The 18342-nt window shown below is 37.8% G+C and overlaps 1 protein-coding gene and 1 non-coding gene across 11 annotated transcripts in view; one reads left to right on the top strand and one right to left on the bottom strand.

The window, feature by feature from the left end:
• The window catches only part of PDE4D (phosphodiesterase 4D), a 1564543-nt gene that overhangs the window by 281903 nt on the left and 1264298 nt on the right, over positions 1-18342 (bottom strand). The window contains exon 1 of one of the 10 annotated variants that reach the window (XM_043488577.1): positions 9465-11012. The exons of the other annotated variants lie outside the window; for them this stretch is intronic. Coding sequence (XP_043344512.1) covers positions 9465-9529 — 65 coding nt within the window. The 5' untranslated portion in view covers positions 9530-11012. Of the gene's footprint in view, positions 1-9464; positions 11013-18342 lie in introns of those variants that run through there. 10 annotated transcript variants of the gene reach the window in all.
• TRNAG-GCC lies at positions 15985-16056 on the top strand. Its single transcript has one exon. It is a non-coding gene; the product is annotated as a tRNA-Gly (tRNA).

The raw sequence follows: 18342 nt of genomic DNA, 5'->3' as shown, positions 1-18342 counted from the left end.
TGAGAGTTGGATCATAAAGAAGGCTGAGCACTGAAGAATTAATGCTTCTGAACTGTGGTGCTGGAGAACTCTTGAGAGTCCATTGGACTTCCAAGGAAATCAAACCAGTCAATCCTAAAGGAAATCAACCCTGAATATTTATTAGAAGGACTGAGACTGAAGCTGAAGCTCCTGATACTTTGGCCACCTGATGTGAAGAGCCAACGCACTGGAAAAAACCCTGATGCTGGGAAAGACTGAAGGCAAAAGGACAAGTGGGCAGCATGGGATGAGATGGTTACAAAGCATTGCTGACTCAATGGACATGAGTTTGAGCAAACTCCAGGAGTTAGCGGAGGACAGAGGAGCCTGGCATGGTGCAGCCCATGGGGTCACAAAGAGTCAGACTTACTGACCAAACAACAACAACAATCTAAAGTTAAGGTCTGGGCTTCCAGCCCTTCTTGTGAGATTAACCCACTGCCTGAGACTGCTGTCCTATAGGATTCTGACCTATTTTTAAACTAAATCAGAAGCATTTTAGCTTCCAACTGATCACTTCTTGCTCTGCTACCTTCTCTACAGCATTTATTCTTTGACCCACCTGAACAGAAGTAGATCTTTGGAGCACAGTGTAATTTATCCAGAACACCTAACTTTGTATAAAGGCTCGGTTTGAGGGGTCCCAAGAAGACTGTCTCACAGAAAATAAGCTCTTATAGACTGAATCAGTTTCACCCTATAGTTCTTGATTATTTAAAAAGCCCCAATAATATACAAACTTGAAAAATGCATAATACAAGCTAACATTTCCTGATACAAGGAATCAGCTACTGTGCTAAGGACTTTAATTAATTTTAATTAAGTTAATTAATTTATCTGACATATTTACATATGTATCACTACTAAAGGTAACATTATGGGAATTCCCTGGCACTTCCGAGGCAGGGGATACAGGTTCGATCACTGGTCAGGGGACTAAGATCCCACATGCTACACAGCGTGGCCAAAAAAAAGAAAAATTTAATAATTTTTAAAAGTATGTGAATCCATGAAATTCTCTTTTTTACCATGCAATCTTAGGTAAGTTTGCCTCACTAGTCTAGAAAATGAGGAATAATAATAATGTGTGCCTCACAGGATTTATGATGAGACTTGATAGGATAATTCTTTTCAAACGCACAGCCTGATATCTGTCACAGAAGCACTCAGTAAATAGCAATTACCATGATTTTTATTTCAGTGAGACTATGTTTTGGAGAAGAGAGAAGAGTAAAGCTACAATTTCAACACATGAATTTTAGCAATTTAATAAGCTATGTGACTTCCAAAAAATGTTACTGATCAGAGTTTAGTTACCTGCGGAGGTCTCTGGACAAAGCACTGTCTTGAATTTCCTTCAGGAGATCATGGAGACCTCAACCTCCATACCTCTGCATACATATTCCTTCAATCCAACTTTGAAGTTGTGACAGAATTATCATGATATTAGCTAACTTCACAGACATAAATTTAAGAATTACGTTAAAGTACCATACAAATTATAAATGGAAATACTTGCACGAATTTGCCTGACAAAGTTTTAGCTCTCTATTTGACTTCAAACTTTGTGTTTGAGTTTTAAGAAAAATATTTCTCCAACAAAATCTGTTGCCACAAAAACACTGACATTGTTTCTAACCGTTTTCTTGACCTTACTTGACTGGAAATGTTAAAGACCAGCAAAACTTTTCCACTTCCAAAAATGGGGTCAGGGTGGGGAGAATCAGATTATAGGTTATTTTCTGTGGTCCTATTCATTTCCAAGAGTTTATGGTTCTACTTGCTGGTCAAATGCCAGAGAGGAAGAAAACAGTGCAATTTATAGTCAGATTGGGGGAGAGGGTCAATAAACCGAATGCATCAAGAACTAGCTAGATTTCTAGAGAAAGAAGTTGGGCCAAAGTCCACTTTCCACGTCCCCATCCATCTCTATGGTCCACGGTAGAACACTTGTTGCACACCTTGAGAAAGAAGGCAGACAAATACAAAAGGTATTTGTTCTTGAGCTGTACATGATTAAAAAGAGAACCTTGTAACAATCTAGGATAGAAAGGAAAGGCATAGAGCATCAGCCTACTGACCACTTTTGCAATACTAGGAGGCAGAATCATGGGTGACCAAAGCAGTGGAGAAAAGTGAATAAAACAAGAACAAGAACAATACCACCACCACAAAAAACATGGGGTTTAGAATTAGACGATGTTTTCTGTGACTTACGAGTTTTATCTCCTGTAATTATGAAGATAAAATGAACTAAATCATCTACAGCACCAAGTCCAGTGTCTGACAACTAGTAGGTGCTCAACATTGTATATCTGTTATGTGGGTTCAATCCCGGGGTTGGGAAGATCCTCTGGAGGAGGAAATGGCAACCCACTCCAGCATTCTTGCAAGGTGAATCCCATCAACAAAGAAGCCCGGTGGGCTACAGTCCATGGGGTCACGAAGAATCAGACATGACTGAGCGTGAACACACACATACATATCATTACAATGGTCACCACTTTGGTTACCACTGGAGACTTAGGGGCTACTGGCCCAGCTAGCTGGTAATCCAGCTGCCAATCAGAGTTACCTGCTGTTCCAGAGGATATGTTATAGCAGTGGTTGCCTGCCTGCCAGAATGCCATTGGTTAAAAGCTGACACATTTTGCAGGAATTTATCCTAACTAAAATAGTTTCAGTCATATAAAGCCCTTGACACAAAGAAGAAATTCTGTACCACATTGCAATGAAGTGAAATCACAGATGTCAGGAATTGTTATTTTCTGTATTCCATATATACAAGAACATTTCATACATATTCATTTTAGAAAGTTGAATTTCTCATCTTGAATGTATTTTAAACAGGACAGAGAATCAGGCACAATGGGAACACTCTTTTGCATGAAGCTTGAAAACAATTACACATTGAAACTATGTTTTACAGAACATTTCTTTTAACAAGTCACACTGGGACCATCCCCTTTACAATTCAAAATGAGTATTTTGCACTATGAAATGAAATGGAGAAGGAAATGGTAACCCACTCCAGTATTCTTGCCTGGGGAATCCCATGGACAGAAGAACTTGGCAGGCTACCGTCCGTGAGGTCACAAAGAGTTGGACGCCAATTGAGCACATAAGATGAAAAAAGACCACAAAGTCACTTACTAGTCACTTCACTCCATAAAGGAGAATCTTCTTATCTACTGATTCACTACCCTGATAACTAGGAAGAAACAGGTTAAAATTTAAGCAAGGAAGATTAGTATTAGCTATAAACAAAATGTCTGAACTGTGTGGGCTGTAAAATATCAAAACTTCTCCAGTAAGGAAGTTTCGGAAATTGTCATCTCAGTGTGCATATATTCTACACCTGGTTTCTAGTTTTCTAATTTCTTGTTCTCCCTCACATAACAGAGAAACGGGAAGACTTCAAGTCGACTTTCCTTATCCTCTGGCAGAAGTTTTTAGTCCTGAGATGAAGGGGAGAAACGAACAAATAAAAAGCATGCAAGTTCATTCCTAGAGCTGCTGCCAGAAGGTGGCAATGTGATTAAACAGGGCAGGGCGCCAGATGGTGAGTGTCTGGTTCAAAATGGGCTGAGGTCCTTCCAGCCTCCCCTCTGACCTTCCCTCTTATTTCTCTAGCCACTTCTTCAGATCTTTCCCATAATCTTCCCCTTATTGTTTCTCACTGTTATTCTGAAGAGCACCTTAGCTTAGTTTTCCCCAATTCACATCCTCACCTATCACCCAGGATGCTCCTAAGAGAGCCAACTGCCTAGGAAGGCTGAAGGTAGATAATAAAGGCATAACATTCATATTTCCTCTGTTATGCTAAGAACTGCATCTACAGGTTCTGGAATTCTCTATATTCTACATTCTTCTAAAAGACGTCCTAGTTTAGTCCAAACTTGACTGCAGAGCAAGGCATTTAGAGAGCTGAGAATTAGAATTTCATAATTTATGACTTTAAAGAGTATCTGTGATCCATTCTGTGCTTCCCTGGCATTAATATAATGTTTTAAATAATAGTCAAGCTATTTTAACCACTTTTCCTAAAAGCTGCTTATCTCTAGATCTGGGATTATCTCTAGGTCTATATCACCCGATTTGATACAAACTTAGAAAATGGGATCAAAAAGGTTTATTGCATCAAAGCTCTGAACCAATCTTGAAAATAGTCACTTCCCTAAGTCCAGTCACATTGTATAACTGGACAGGCAGAAATTATGCAAGTTCCATTTGTTTTCCCATTTGCAAAACCTTGTAAGATAAAAGATACAGGAAGGAAGATTTTGTACCTTTTTCAAAGCTGAGTTAAAACATTATGAAACTTCATACAAAGTCTGGGAACTTGTTTCTTACCCGAAGCCTTACAGATCTTACAGAGAACAAAGTAAGACTTTCTAACAAAATTGGAAAGATGATCTATTAGAACTGAGAAGCACTGACTTTTGCTCTTTACTTTCCTACAATAGGGAATAGATAACTTTATTTGCTACTAGTAGAGAATAATCACAAAACCCTTTCAAATAGTTATTTTTCAGTGCCCAACATCAGTATTAAACTTTGAAAGTGAAAGTCGCTCAGTAGTGTCCGACCCTTTGTGAACCCATGGACCACATAGTCCATGGAATTCCCCAGGCCAGAATACTGGAGAGGGTAGTCTTTCCCTTCTCCAGGGGATCTTCCCAACCCAGGGATAGAAACCAGATCTCCTGCATTGCAGGTGGATTCTTTACAGGCTGAGCCACAAGGGAAGCCCAAGAATACTGGAATGGGTAGACTTTCCCTTCTCTAGCGGATCCTCCCCACCCAGGAATCGAACCGGGGTCTCCTGCATTGCAGGCGGGTTCTCTACCAACTGAGCTATTAGGGAACTTTATAGGCTATCATACCCCAGAAGGTCAACTTCCAATTTATCTTTTCAGTCACCCAATAGCTAACCAAATATTTTAATGCATTTGCTATATTCACAAGATAGATAATGTGACAGTCATCAAGTGATACTTATATAAATAGTGGTGGGAGTGATCTAATCGCTCAGTCGCCTCCGACACTTTGCAACCCCGTAGACTGTAGCCCGCCAGACTCATCCATCCATGGGATTTCCCAGGCAAGAATCCTGGACTAGGTAGCCATTTCCTTCTCCAGGGAATCTCAGGTCTCCTGCATTACAGGCGATTCTTTACCTACTGAGCTACCAGGGAAGCCCAAAGAAACAGATCACTGCCTCTGAAGCAGACAGGCATGGGATTGAACCTCAGCACTCCCTAGCAATTAAAGTGCCTTGTTCAAATTATTTTATCTCTTAGGTTCATTTCTTCATCTGTAAAATATGGATTAACAACTCCTTCCTTTCAACATTATTACAAGAACTAAACAAGATACTATATGTAAAATTTTCCACAGAGTTATCGTTCATAAGAGACACTCGATAAAATGAAAACTAGAAATATTATTATTAGAAAAATACATGATACAGTGGAGCACAGAACTAATATTTACAATAGTTCAAGATATGTAAGTTAAGTAATAAAAAAAAAAGAGAGAGAGAGAATAGTTGAGGCTAGGATAGCAGGTGTTAAAAGTGACTTTCCCTCCAAAATATTACTATCATTACATCTTTTTATTTTCAGTTAGAAAAGTAGTAGTTTTACTATGATCATGAAGCCAAAATAAGAATTCTCAGTCAGCCTGAACTTTTATAAATTTAGGAGAATAGAGTTAATAGAAAAGAACAATAATTTATTGATCTGAGAAGCAATGTTTTTTAGAAAGTTACATCTGCTCACTACTGAAATGCTTATTTGCCATATTTTGGACACTGAGAAAATTATTGTTTACCAGATATACAGATGGCTACACATATAAAGATGAGTTTGCTAATGCACATGGTAGTTATACTTTTAATATATTTAAACTTTCATATATCATAATTCCTTGATGAAAAAGTTCATATAATATAGTAAAAGACTATATATTCAGAAGAGTGAAAATCACCCTGCCTCCATTCTGGCCATTTTTACCCTAGAAGGTAACCACTACTAAAGGCTTAGAAAACAGCCTTCCAGGCTTATTTTCTATGTCTATAAACCTAAGTAAAATTTTTACATATTTAATAATCTGCTTCAAAACTTACTTTATAAAAAGACTCACAGTCATATCTTAGACAATAGCATCTTCCCACCATCAGATTACACAATGAACAATCTTAAATATCACAAGTATATATGCCAAATAATGAACAGCAGGAAAGAACAAAGTCCAGTTTTATTGATCAAAGTTTTCTATATTTATATTTATAAGGATAATTATTTTTCACTTAAATTCAATTACATAAGTCTTGGTTAGATTAAGGAGAACTATCTCTGGGATACATTTGTAAGTGGTAAAATGCTATAGAATCACAATTTTATTATAATATATAGCTGCTGACTATATCTAAATTGAAGACATGTGAAATTAAAATATTTATGGATCTGTAACTGTCTGTTTTCTCATAGAGAATGTAAAGGTGGACTATTACTACCAAAATGACTGAAACGGAAAGGCAAAATCAATGATGCTGCTAGTTTTATTAACTGTATGAGCAGAAGAAAACATATAGATCATGTTTTTTATCAATTTCTAGCAGATATTTAAAAGACTGCAAAAGGATTAATACCACAATTAAATTCTTTTAGAACCTGGAACAGAGTAGGTAGTCAATAAATATACCTATTGAAAAAATAAAAGCAACCTAGTATATAACCTTATTATATAATACTTTATATATATTTAAAATATAATAAGGAAACAGATCAACTTCAAGATTATTTTTATCTTAGTTTTAGAAATTAATAGAATTTTAACTATAAGTAAGGCTTGTTTTTTAAGCAGATGAACCAGAAGGAAGGGTATATAATATCATTAGGAGTTTGTCATGAAATTCTCTTTTAAAATGTGAGTATCTCAAAAGGATTCAGTCAGGGCTGTAAATAACAAGTTCGTGTGGATTGTTTTTTATGGTAGTGGTTGGAAAGAAGCAGGAAAAAAGCAAAGGAAAATTAATCTGAAGCACTGGGTTCTTGCAAAAGGCAATTAGCAAACTGTCCGGAAGCATCCAAAGAGAAAATAGACAGCCTTAGTAAAAAGGGGGCAATGGAACAGACAAGATTTATATAAGTAGCATTAAGATAGTTGAGGCAAAAGATGATTCTCCCAAAAGAAAGTATTCTCAAGCACAGAATGAAATAAAATCATCTGAAAAGGGAATATTTACTTGGTCTCTCTAGCAGGAAGTCAGTTGTTAAGAGGATGAGGTAGGTTTTGGTTTCTGAAAAGGAAAGGGGGTACGGGGCGGGGGGGAGTTGAGAGGACACCATCCTACTGAATTCTCGGGGGCACGTGTGTACAGAAGGACAGGGAGAGGAAGGGCTGCTTTTTTTGTTAATCAAGTAAACATCTCTCTCTATGTGTCTGTATGTACACATATACACACGTGTGTTTCCTCTCTACACCTAGTCTATAATCTATGTTGATTTTCTTCTATTTAAAAATATAAATATATGTGTTATATAGAAATTGAAGGATAAAGGATAATAAAACAGTTAAACTATAACTATAGTGATTACAACCTCAGATCAATGATTCAGAGACAGCAGTGATACACCCAAACAGTTACATTATTAATAAGACAGAGGTAAGACGGAGGTTTCCATAGAGTGCCATCAGGGATCATTAGCACAAACAGAGACATTTACTTCTTACATAAACACTATCTAAACCAAACACTACTCAAACTATTTAAAATTAAATGGAACAATATACACATTCATAAATCAATATTTTAAAACATATACTTTGAACTGTGGCCCTATTTATTTATGACCTTAGGTAACACAGAATAATCAAATAGAATAGTTGCGGATAAAAATAGACTATGATAACCTCAGAGGAGTAAAGGATGTCGATGTTACTGACACTGAAATGCACTGTGTTGCTGATTGATTGGATCCTAAATTTAGAACTAAGTCTCCTGGCGTTTTAGACAAAAACAGCAAATAGGTTGGTTAAATACTATTTATTCACGCATAAGAGCCTGTTTTCACACAGGCAGAACAGAAATCACAAGTGAATAAAATTCACTTATAAATTCTGATTACCCATTTATATTGGAGATTTACATTAGTTATGGCAACTAATAAAAGGATTCTAAGTATTTCCCAATATTTATTATTTGGCATAAAAGAGCCATACAAATTTAGTTGCAGATGCAATCTTTTCTTTAAATAAACTCAAGGAGGAATTTATTACATGTATTCATTTATTAAAAAAAAATCAAAATTGATATGAGATCAAATTGCGTCTATAGTTTATTAAAACTCACAGAAATACCACTGCAGGACAATTCTTGATTCTAGTCTCCTACAAAACAGCAGTACAATAACAGCAAATGATAACCCAATCTCATAAATGTGGGCTGAATTCCCTATACAAATAATGTAAGTATTTATTTGTGTGTCTGCCTGCTCAAATAATTATATGTAGTGCATCTTACCTGCCTGCTTTCAGCCTTTCCTCAACACCTGCCTTCACTCATTGCTTTTAATTCTCCTGTCTGAAGGATTCTTTCCGTTTCAAAAAGATGAGCTTATTTATATATTTACAATCAATCGCTAAGATAAACAAAATAAAATTAACCTCTGAAACAGCCATAAAAATAATTTTTGTAAATAGCTGTATTAGACACAAAAGTTACTTATTGAGAAACTATTCCTTAAGGACCACGTGCATATGGCCATATCAAATACTGAAGAAATAGTAGAACTAAATATTAGAATAAATTGAAGTTAATATACTTTTTATTAAGATGAAAACACTAAAGTTACCCCAAAACCCCCACATAATTATCAGGGAACATTATATTGACAAAATAAAACAGGAGATTCCTGAATGATAAGCAACTTGAATACATTTAGTCATATAATTGAATTCAAGTTGGTTATATGATTAAAATGTAAAGCATTGTTAACTATTTTAATACTCGTGTGCTGAAAGTGAAGTACTACTTCTAAAGACTGCAGCAAAGATCATTAACTACTAGCCTGCTTGTCTATCAGGCAAGAGAGATAAGAAAACATGCAGGCAGATCAGACAGTGAAAAATGATAAGTTTTCATTTTCTAAACTTCCAATGTTTTTGCAAGTTTCCTTCCTCTTCTAAAACTTGTCACCAGATGAACTGCTATGGTCCATGAGGAGTTTAAAAAAAAGTGTGAGCACCCTTGTTTTTAGAGCAAACAAAATCGAGCAACAAAATAAAGTGAAAGTGTCACCAACACTGTGCTCTTTCTTACAAAGCCCTAACATCATACCTAACTCTTGAGCCTCGTCAGCAATTACTAAATACTCCACTATTACGTCAATCTTTAAATGAAAGAAGGGGAGAAGCAGGAGAGAAAAGCACGTTACCACACTCCCTCTGAAGTCCTCAGGGAACTTGTAGACCGGGATCTTGGCTTCATGATAATACTCATTTTGGAGGAAAAAGAAAAAAAAAAAAAACCTCTTCAAGAATTCTGATTAATACATTTCAGCTGTGTTTCTACAAAGATGGCTTTAAATATATTCCATTTCCAAAGGAGGTTGTTTGAAGAAATTTCCCGGAATCCAATTTCTGCCCCCAGTCCGGAACAGAGAGAGGTTTCTAAGACACAGAAGCTTTTTCCTCTTTCATAGTGAATTTACTCCATCACCAGGCTGTTCGGAAGTGACAGTTTGTTTTCTGTTTTGCACTGCCAAGGGAGGAACTGGATTTTCAATCTATTCTTCATCTGGTCACAAGGGTAACCAACAGAGTGAAAGAGCCACTTGATCACATCTTTTTTGCATTTCCACAATACCAGGATTAAAGGTTTCCCACCGTCTCAAAGTGCTCCGGTTAGAGAGAAAGGAAACAAAAATGACCGCGAGGTACCGTAACGACACCAGAGAGCTGTCAGGGAAGTTTCATTTCAGGGCGACCACAGAAAAACACTCCTCTTGGGGGAGCCAAGAAGTCAGAGAGGGAACAAAGCTCTCCACACTTGAGCTGGGCTCACTGTTGTACCTGCGAACGTAATTTCCGCTGTGTCCCCTGCTTAGAATCTGACTCCATGCCTTTGTGAATGAGAACTATCATTCAATCTCACCAGGCAGAAACTATTCCTCAAGGGCTGTATGACGTCTGTAGGAAGGCAGTTCAAAACATCGCAGGGAAGTGAGAGAGAGGAAAAAAAAAAAAAACGACCCGGCGCCCAGCGGGTCTAGTCAATTGCTGAAATTTAAAAAGCTTCTTTGCAGATCAGCGCCAGAGAGAAGTGTAAACCAGCCAAACAGACAGAAGACATCTCGAAACTTATTTCCTCCTCTGGGAAATGAGGTGTCTCTTGTTATTCAAGGTAAGATTCCCTGAGCACCTTTATAAGGAACACACCCCTTCACTACAGACTTGTTTATCCACTCTCAAAAAAAAAAAAAAAAAATCATTTTCTCAAACTCTGGCACAGAAAACTAAAATTTCTAGTCAACAGTAAAGTTGAGAGGACTTGGGAGACTTAGCAGCTGTTCGTTTTGGGCACATTTAATGAAATTTCATGCTTTGGGGTTGGTTGTAGAAACACAATTGTCTCTTAAAAATTAAACAGAATGTAGCAGGCATCATTTCATCAGGTTGCAATGTTTAAATTGAAAAATCTAATGTCATGTTGCTGGACAAGCGGCTTCATGTACTGAGGCTGTTTCCTTGAAGGATGTTTTGTAAACCTTTTTTTTTTTTTTAATCATATGCAAATTTCATTGATTTATATGTATATACCAAGATTCTGGGTTTGCAAATTCCTAACAGCTCTCCAGTAAGGAATGAAGCTTATATCTCAACATCTCTTATTATGAAAACTAACCTCTGCCCCAGTTCCTATATCTGAAATAAAATATTCTTTGTTATAGTAGACAATCTAAACTGATCCATTTTGAAAACAAACGTATGGTTACCAAAGGGGAAATGTAGGGGAGAGGGATAAATTAAGAGTTTGGGATTAACATAAACACACTGGGCTTCCCTGGTGGCGAAGATGGTGAAGAATCTGCCTGCAGTGCAGGAGACCTGGGTTCGATCCCTGGGTTGGGAAGATCCCTGGAGAAAGGAAAGGCTACCCACTCCAATATTCTGGCCTAGAGAGTTCCATGAACAGAGGAGCCTGGCAGGCTACAGTCCATGAGGTCTGAGTCAGACACGACTGAGCAACTTTCACTGAACACACTACTGTGTATAAAATGGATAACCAATGGATTATATATACACACACACACACACACACATATATATATATATAACTAGTATAAAACACAGGGAACTTTACTCAGTATTTTGTAATAATTTATATGGGAAAAGAATCTGCAAAAGAATGAATGTGTGTGTAAATGAACTACTTTGTTGTACATATTAAACTAACACAACATTGTAAATCAACTATACCCCAATAAAATTTTTTAACAACCACAAAAAACAAACAAAACAATTCAAATTGCTCCTAAGAGAAGAGGATTGGACTTCCCTCCCCAATCCCTCTAAACATTTCCACTAGGATATATATTAACATTTGTCCGGGTGTGCCAACTTCAGTTAATTTGAATGTGAATTATCAAGTGAAAAATACTTTAAGCATCCTGATTTCTTAAATGACATTAGTTAGTACGTTGGTTCTTTAGCCTGACGTGATCCTGGTATTTATTTAGCATTTGCAGACAGGATATTGTAGCGCAAGTGTGACCCACCCAAAGGACTTGGAAAATTAATGTAGTAAGGCATCTGGCCAGACCTCTGGCTACTTATTACAGCAAACCCTTCACCTCCTCCTCCCCGGTCACACTTCAAGGTGCATTTATTATTTAGTCCCCTCTCAGGCCACTTCAGGTAAATGCCAATAAACTGCTGGCCATATCTCCTTAAGCTTTTCAGTTTTCCTATGACTGCTCAGGGCCATTCACAGATTCTTGGCTCTGTCCCACGTTAAACAGTTGCTGGCACTTTAAGGGAGGTTGACCAATCACATACTTTCAGACATTCAAAAGAAAGTTGGGGAAACTACTCCCCTCTTTGGAGGGAGGGAGCTTATGAAGAGAGGTTTATTTTTTTTTTTCTTGGAATTTTAATGTAGAGAAAAAAGAAAAAAAAAAAAACCCAGACTAAGTAAAAGTAACTAACCACTATTACTTATTTGAAGTACTGTTCTCTTTCGTGTAAGGCCCAGCAAATACCTTCTTGTTGATAATTCAGAAAGAAAGTAACAGTAATCACAAATGAAATGTCTGAATGTTGAGGGTTAAACTCTCTTGAAATAGCTGTATGACACAGGGAGCCCAAACCCAGCGCTCTGGGATAACTTTGAGGGGTGGGAAGGGGTGGGAGATGGGAAAGAGGTGCAAGAGGGTGGGGACATACGTATACCTGTGACTGATTACGATGATATACAGCAGAAACCAACACAATATTGTAAAGCAATTATCCTCCAATTAGAAATAAGTTAACCAAAAATTAAAAACTCTCCTAAAATAGTCCTCTGTTTTACCATCCCCAAGAAAGCTCTTCTGTCCCAGTGAGATTACTTAGCTCACTGGCAGTCCCTTCCCTGTCAGAAACACATCCTTAATCTCTTTAGGTTAGTGCTATCCTGGGTTCTACTCAACGTTACACGTATTCCAAGAATGTATCTCTGAAAATCCTAACCCATTTGTTGGGTCCACTATATAACAGTCCTTTAATGACTAATACATCACCCCTGTCCCCAAAGAAAACAAGTTTAAATAGTGGGGAATCTGACAACATATGCAACAAGCCACAAGACTGGAAGCTTCTTAGATGCATCCATCAAGGTTAACATTACAGAAAAAGACAGACGCACAATAGTACCCAGTAGCACAGTAGTACAAGGCCATAGAGACTGAAATTTTTAATTTTGCTCTTATCCCTGATTTTAAGGTAGTGACAAAATGATCACAATTTTTTAAAACCCTATTAGTACTTGTTCGATATTACAGTGTTTTCTCCAGTCTAAGGAATTTTCCCCCCATAGGGTAATTTCTGAAATAATGTTTTATAAATTGAGTATCACATATTATTTCCTCTGAAGAGCTCCTCAGAATGGAGGGATATTGCACTGCTTCCTCCCACACACATTCCTGTTAGTACACAAATATATGACGGTGTACACAATGGCCAATGAGGATACCTGAATCTGGGGAGAATTTAGGGACTTTAGGAAACACGTGGACCTTGTCTGGAGGGCTCTAGAGGACATGCATTTGATCTAGGAGCTACTATGATTTCTAGCATCGGAGAACATGCATTTGATATAGAAGCTACTATGGTTTCTAGCATTTTCCTGATATACTGAATTGTGTAGTGTTATATAGGCTTCTGTTTGACTACTGTCACTGCAACATTTCAAAGGACTGTACCACAGATGTTTATGTTCATCATGGTCATCCAACCGTATACATGTGGTTGATTCCAACCACTGTGCGGTATCATGTTCCCTAAACTTCAGGCATCTGGACACAACCTCTACAAGTTCTTTCCTGCTGGCATCTATACCATGCACACACCATCATGACTTGATGTTTTTCTTCACTGACTCATTCTCTTTTAACTTAAATAACATAAACAATAAGCTTGTATTTCTTTGATTAAATGGGTGATATGCTGATTGCATTTCCCCCCAATAAAAGTGTTAATTTTTAAAAAAACATCCAAATATCACCTAAAATCTCTCCCATACTAATGGTGGTCAGGAGGCAATATGGGCAACACTCCTGTGGAAAGCATCAACTGCAGGGAAATAGACTGGGTACACCCTAAAACCTCCCTTTTATTCAATGGCAAGCACAATTTGTGGGACTAAGGACAGTTATCAAATGCCAAGAATTAAACGTAAAATAATAACTGAAACCAACTGAATGAACTGTTAAGTTCATTAACAGTTAGACAGTATGTTAATTACTACACAATTCGATTTTTTTTTCAGATGTTATTACTTTGAAATACTCTGCCCACTTTCAAACCTCCATCCTTTGAGTAAACTCTTATTTTCAGATCACAACTTTTGAGAACCATGTTATGATGTAACAAAATATACAGGCCTGTCAAATGTGCTTAAAATCAGTTACTGTCAAGTAACTTTGTAGGAAGAATGAACGTGGAGCCGCAGATTTGTTATTTTGTTGCTTCTACAGTTTCCTGGCATTCTACATTGTACTCAAGTATTTAATAAGAAAAAGACACTTGGAACTCTTACAGTATTTCCTACTTATTGAGGAATCATGTGGCATTGCCCTTATCTGGAGGGGAATCGGTAGCAGATTTTGAGCTGTTTCTCTTATATACATTTGGATTCAAGGACTTTTCTATAAGCATAAACCTCCTTGGAGTTAAGTTCCTTAACTCCTGAGGGAAAGCTCAAGAGTATTATATTTTGAATGCTTCTGACCTTCAGCCTTTTTTGTAAAATGTCAGGTTAGAAAAGTAATTATCATGATTTTGATGTAATCCTGCCTGTCTAATTCTGCTTTTGATGCCTGTGCTTTTGGTGTCATATATCTAAAAATGCCCTGCCAGGACCAATGTCAAGGAGTTTTTCCCTATTTTGTTCTAGGAATGTTAAGTTTCAGGCCTTGTAAGTTTTTAATCCATTTCAGGTAAATTTCTGTGACCAGTGTAAGGTACAGGTCAATTTCATTATTTTGTATGTGGTTATCCAGTTTTCTCAACATCATTTATTAAAGAAATTATCCTTCCCCCAGTGTATGTTCTTGGCTCCTTTATTAAAAATTAATTGACCAAAAATGCATGGGTTTATTTCTGGGTTCTCTATTCTTTTTTTGTTTTAACATTTATTTCTTTGGGTGTGCCAGGTCTTAGTTGAAGCATGCAGGATCTTTTAGTTGCAGCAAGGGGGATCTAGTTCCCTTATCAGGGATTGAACCTGGACCCCATGCATTGTGAGCATAGATTCTTAGCCGCTGGATTACTAGGGAAGTCTCAAGACTCTATTCTGTTCCATTGTGTTATGGGTCTGTTTTTATGTCAGTACTATACTGTTTTGCAGTCATGAAATTAAAAGACGCTTACTCCTTGGAAGGAAAGTTATGACCAACCTAGAGCAGAGACATTACTTTGCCAAGAAAGGTCTGTCTAGTCAAGGCTATGGTTTTTCCAGTGGTCATGTATGGATATGAGAGTTGGACTGTGAAGAAAGCTGAGTGCTGAAGAATTAATGCTTTTAAACTGTAGTGTTGGAGAAGACTCTTGAGGGTCCCTTGGATTGCAAGGAGATCCAACCAGTTCATCCTAAAGGAGATCGGTCCTGGGTGTTCATTGGAAGGACTGATGCTGAAGTTGAAACTCCAATACTCTGGCCACCTCATGTGAAGAGTTGACTCATTGGAAAAGACCCTGATGCTGGGAGGGACTGGGGGCAGGAGGAGAAGGGGACAACAGAGGATGAGATGGCTGGATGGCATCACCAACTTGATGGACATGGGTTTGAGTAAACTCTGGGAGTTGGTGATAGACAGGGAGGCCTGGCATGCTGCAATTCATGGGGTCACAAAGAGTCAGACATGACTGAGCGACTGAACTGAAGTGAACTGATACTGTTTTGATTACTATAACCTTTTAATATAGTCTGAAATCAGGAAATGTGATGCCTATAGCTCTGTCCTTCTATTTCAAAATTGCTTTGGCTATTTGTGGTTTGTGTGTGTGTGTGTGTGTATGTGTGTGGGGGGGTTCCATATGAATTGTAGGAGTGTCTTTTTTATTTATGTGGAGAATGCTGTTGGAATTTTAATAGATACTGCACTGAATCTTTTACATCAAGCTAAAAAATTTTTTGCATAGCAAAGGAAATCATTAACAAAATCCTTTTGGGTTCTGCATCGAAGTGTATGGGCTTCCCTGGTGGCTCAGTTGGTAAAGAATCCACCTGCCATGTGGGAGACCTGGGTTCGATTCCCAGGTTGGGAAGATCCCCTGGAGAAGGGAACAGTTACCCACTCCAGTATTCTGGCCTGGAGAATTCCATGAACTGTATATGTATAGTCCATGGGGTCGCAAAGAGTTGGACACGACTGAGTGACTTTCACTCCCTTCACTCCGCTCTCCAACTGTCCAACTGTAACCTGTGTTTGGGGCTGGGGGGAGATGCAGAGTTTCCCATATCAACAAACAATTATCTGACACCACCAGCAGGGTGTCAGAGAATTCAACTCAATACTGACACCATCCACTTGGAGATAATATCAGATTTCACAGATTAAGGGCTCAGTCCCATGAGACGCCCTCCTGCTCTCTACAGATGTCAGTTGCAAACCCAAGTTGTTACTTGCATTACTGAAAAATTGGCTATAAATCAGAGGTTCCCATGATCCCCTCCTTATTTGCTAGAGATGCTAACAAGAATTTAGGAAACACATGTACTCACTAGATTACTGGTTTATGATAGAAGGATATAACTCAGGAACAGCCAGATGGAAAAGGTATGTAGGGCATGGTATGGGGAAAGGACACAAAGCTTCCACACTCTTTCTTAGTGCATCACTCTGCCCCCATATCCCCATATTCACCAATCCTAAAGCTTTCTGAACCCTATTCTTTCCAGTTTTTATGGAGGCTTCTTTGTTACTGGCATAACTGATTAAATCACTGGTCTTTGAGGACTGAGTCAACCTCTAGCCTCTCTCCCAGCCAACCCCCTCAGAAGTCTGGGTGAAAATGAAAGTTCCAACTTTCTAAAGGATTGGTTGGTTCCACTAGCAACTAGTCCCCTTCTTTAAGTTCCCTAGGGACTTTCCAGAAGTTACCTTATTAGCATAACAAAAGATACTTTTATGATTCTTATCATAGGAAATTCCAAAGGTTTTAAGAGCTGTGAACCAGGAACCAGTGGAAAAAGACCTAATCTGTATTAGAAACAGATTCTGGTCATCCGAATGACCAAATGTATGTTTCTTATAAATCACAATGTCACAAAAGTGAAAATTTAACCTATGTAATGGAGAAGATATTTGCAAGCCACATAACTGATAAAGTATTAATATTTAAAATACATATAAAATTCGTACAACTCAATAGCAGAAGAACCCAAATAATATGATTAATAAATGAGCAAAGGAGTTGAGCAGACATTTTCCCAAAAAAACAAGACATATAGATGCTCAGTAGGTACATAAAAAGATGTTCAACATCCCTAATTATCAGGGAAATTTAAATCAAAATCACAAGATAGCACCTCACTCCTTGTCCATCTGCCAGTAAATTCTAGATTTTCAAGATATCCAGGATTAAACAGTCTAAGTTCACTGTCCTCATTTCTTGTTTTTAGGCTCATAAACACTACAATGAGGGTATACATGACAAGGTTACGACTCTGTTAGCTGTGAAGTGTGTAAGATGTTCAGCCATAGTCCTAGAGTCACTTGTGGTTACCTCCACAATAGATGGCACTTTGATTACCTCATTAAGTAATCCTGACTAACAAATGACTATTTTAAAAGGTAACAATATGTGAGATCTCTGATAGTATAGATTTCAACATTTGTCAACCAATTATATTGTCAATCAAAAGGTGCAGAAAACTAGTTTTTAAAACTGGCATAAGCACTTTTGCCTGGGATCAGTAATGTTGACAGGATATGTACTTTGTAAATAACTCTCAGAACTATGTACTAATTCAAAATATGGGATCAAAAGAAAAAAACACCCTGCATTGTATGGCTCAAGTAAGCTGTTTAAAGTTTCATAAGTGCTGTTGTATTTCCTTTATATTCTAACCCTCTCTTCTTCATTCTTCATGTTCTTCATTATTCTCAAATTACGTGTATCTCTGTAAATTAAACCTCATTTCAATTAAGTATTTAAATGATATTAAAGAAATGCATGCAAATAGCTCATCAATGGTGAGAGTAGGATTCTCAAACTCCTGCATTGATCCCTGGCCTGAGGTCACATATGAGGTTGAGCCCTAGAAAGATGATGGAGGCTCCGAGTGCCTGGGTGAGGCTTGTGCACTGGGGAATTTGCTGTAGTGAGATTGGGTGCCCAGCAGGTATTTTATTTGACCACCCTAAATGTCACTGTATGATTTTTTTCCCTCTGAGGTGGTTTGTCTTTTCTAGGGATGGGTATTAAGTCATCCTGCTAGTGGTCTGATGTGGGCAAGAGAAGGGAAATGGAGGTCTGCATGCTCAGTTTGCAGACTTTTGGAGCATCCTCCAAACACAGTTTGCACAGCTATCCTTCCCGGCCTCTCTG

Source organism: Cervus canadensis, chromosome 16 (genome assembly GCF_019320065.1).
Source record: "Cervus canadensis isolate Bull #8, Minnesota chromosome 16, ASM1932006v1, whole genome shotgun sequence".
Taxonomy (NCBI): Eukaryota; Metazoa; Chordata; class Mammalia; order Artiodactyla; family Cervidae; genus Cervus; species Cervus canadensis.
The sequence above is the reverse complement of the archived record's forward strand: the minus strand, read 5'-3'. Positions and strand labels throughout refer to the sequence as shown.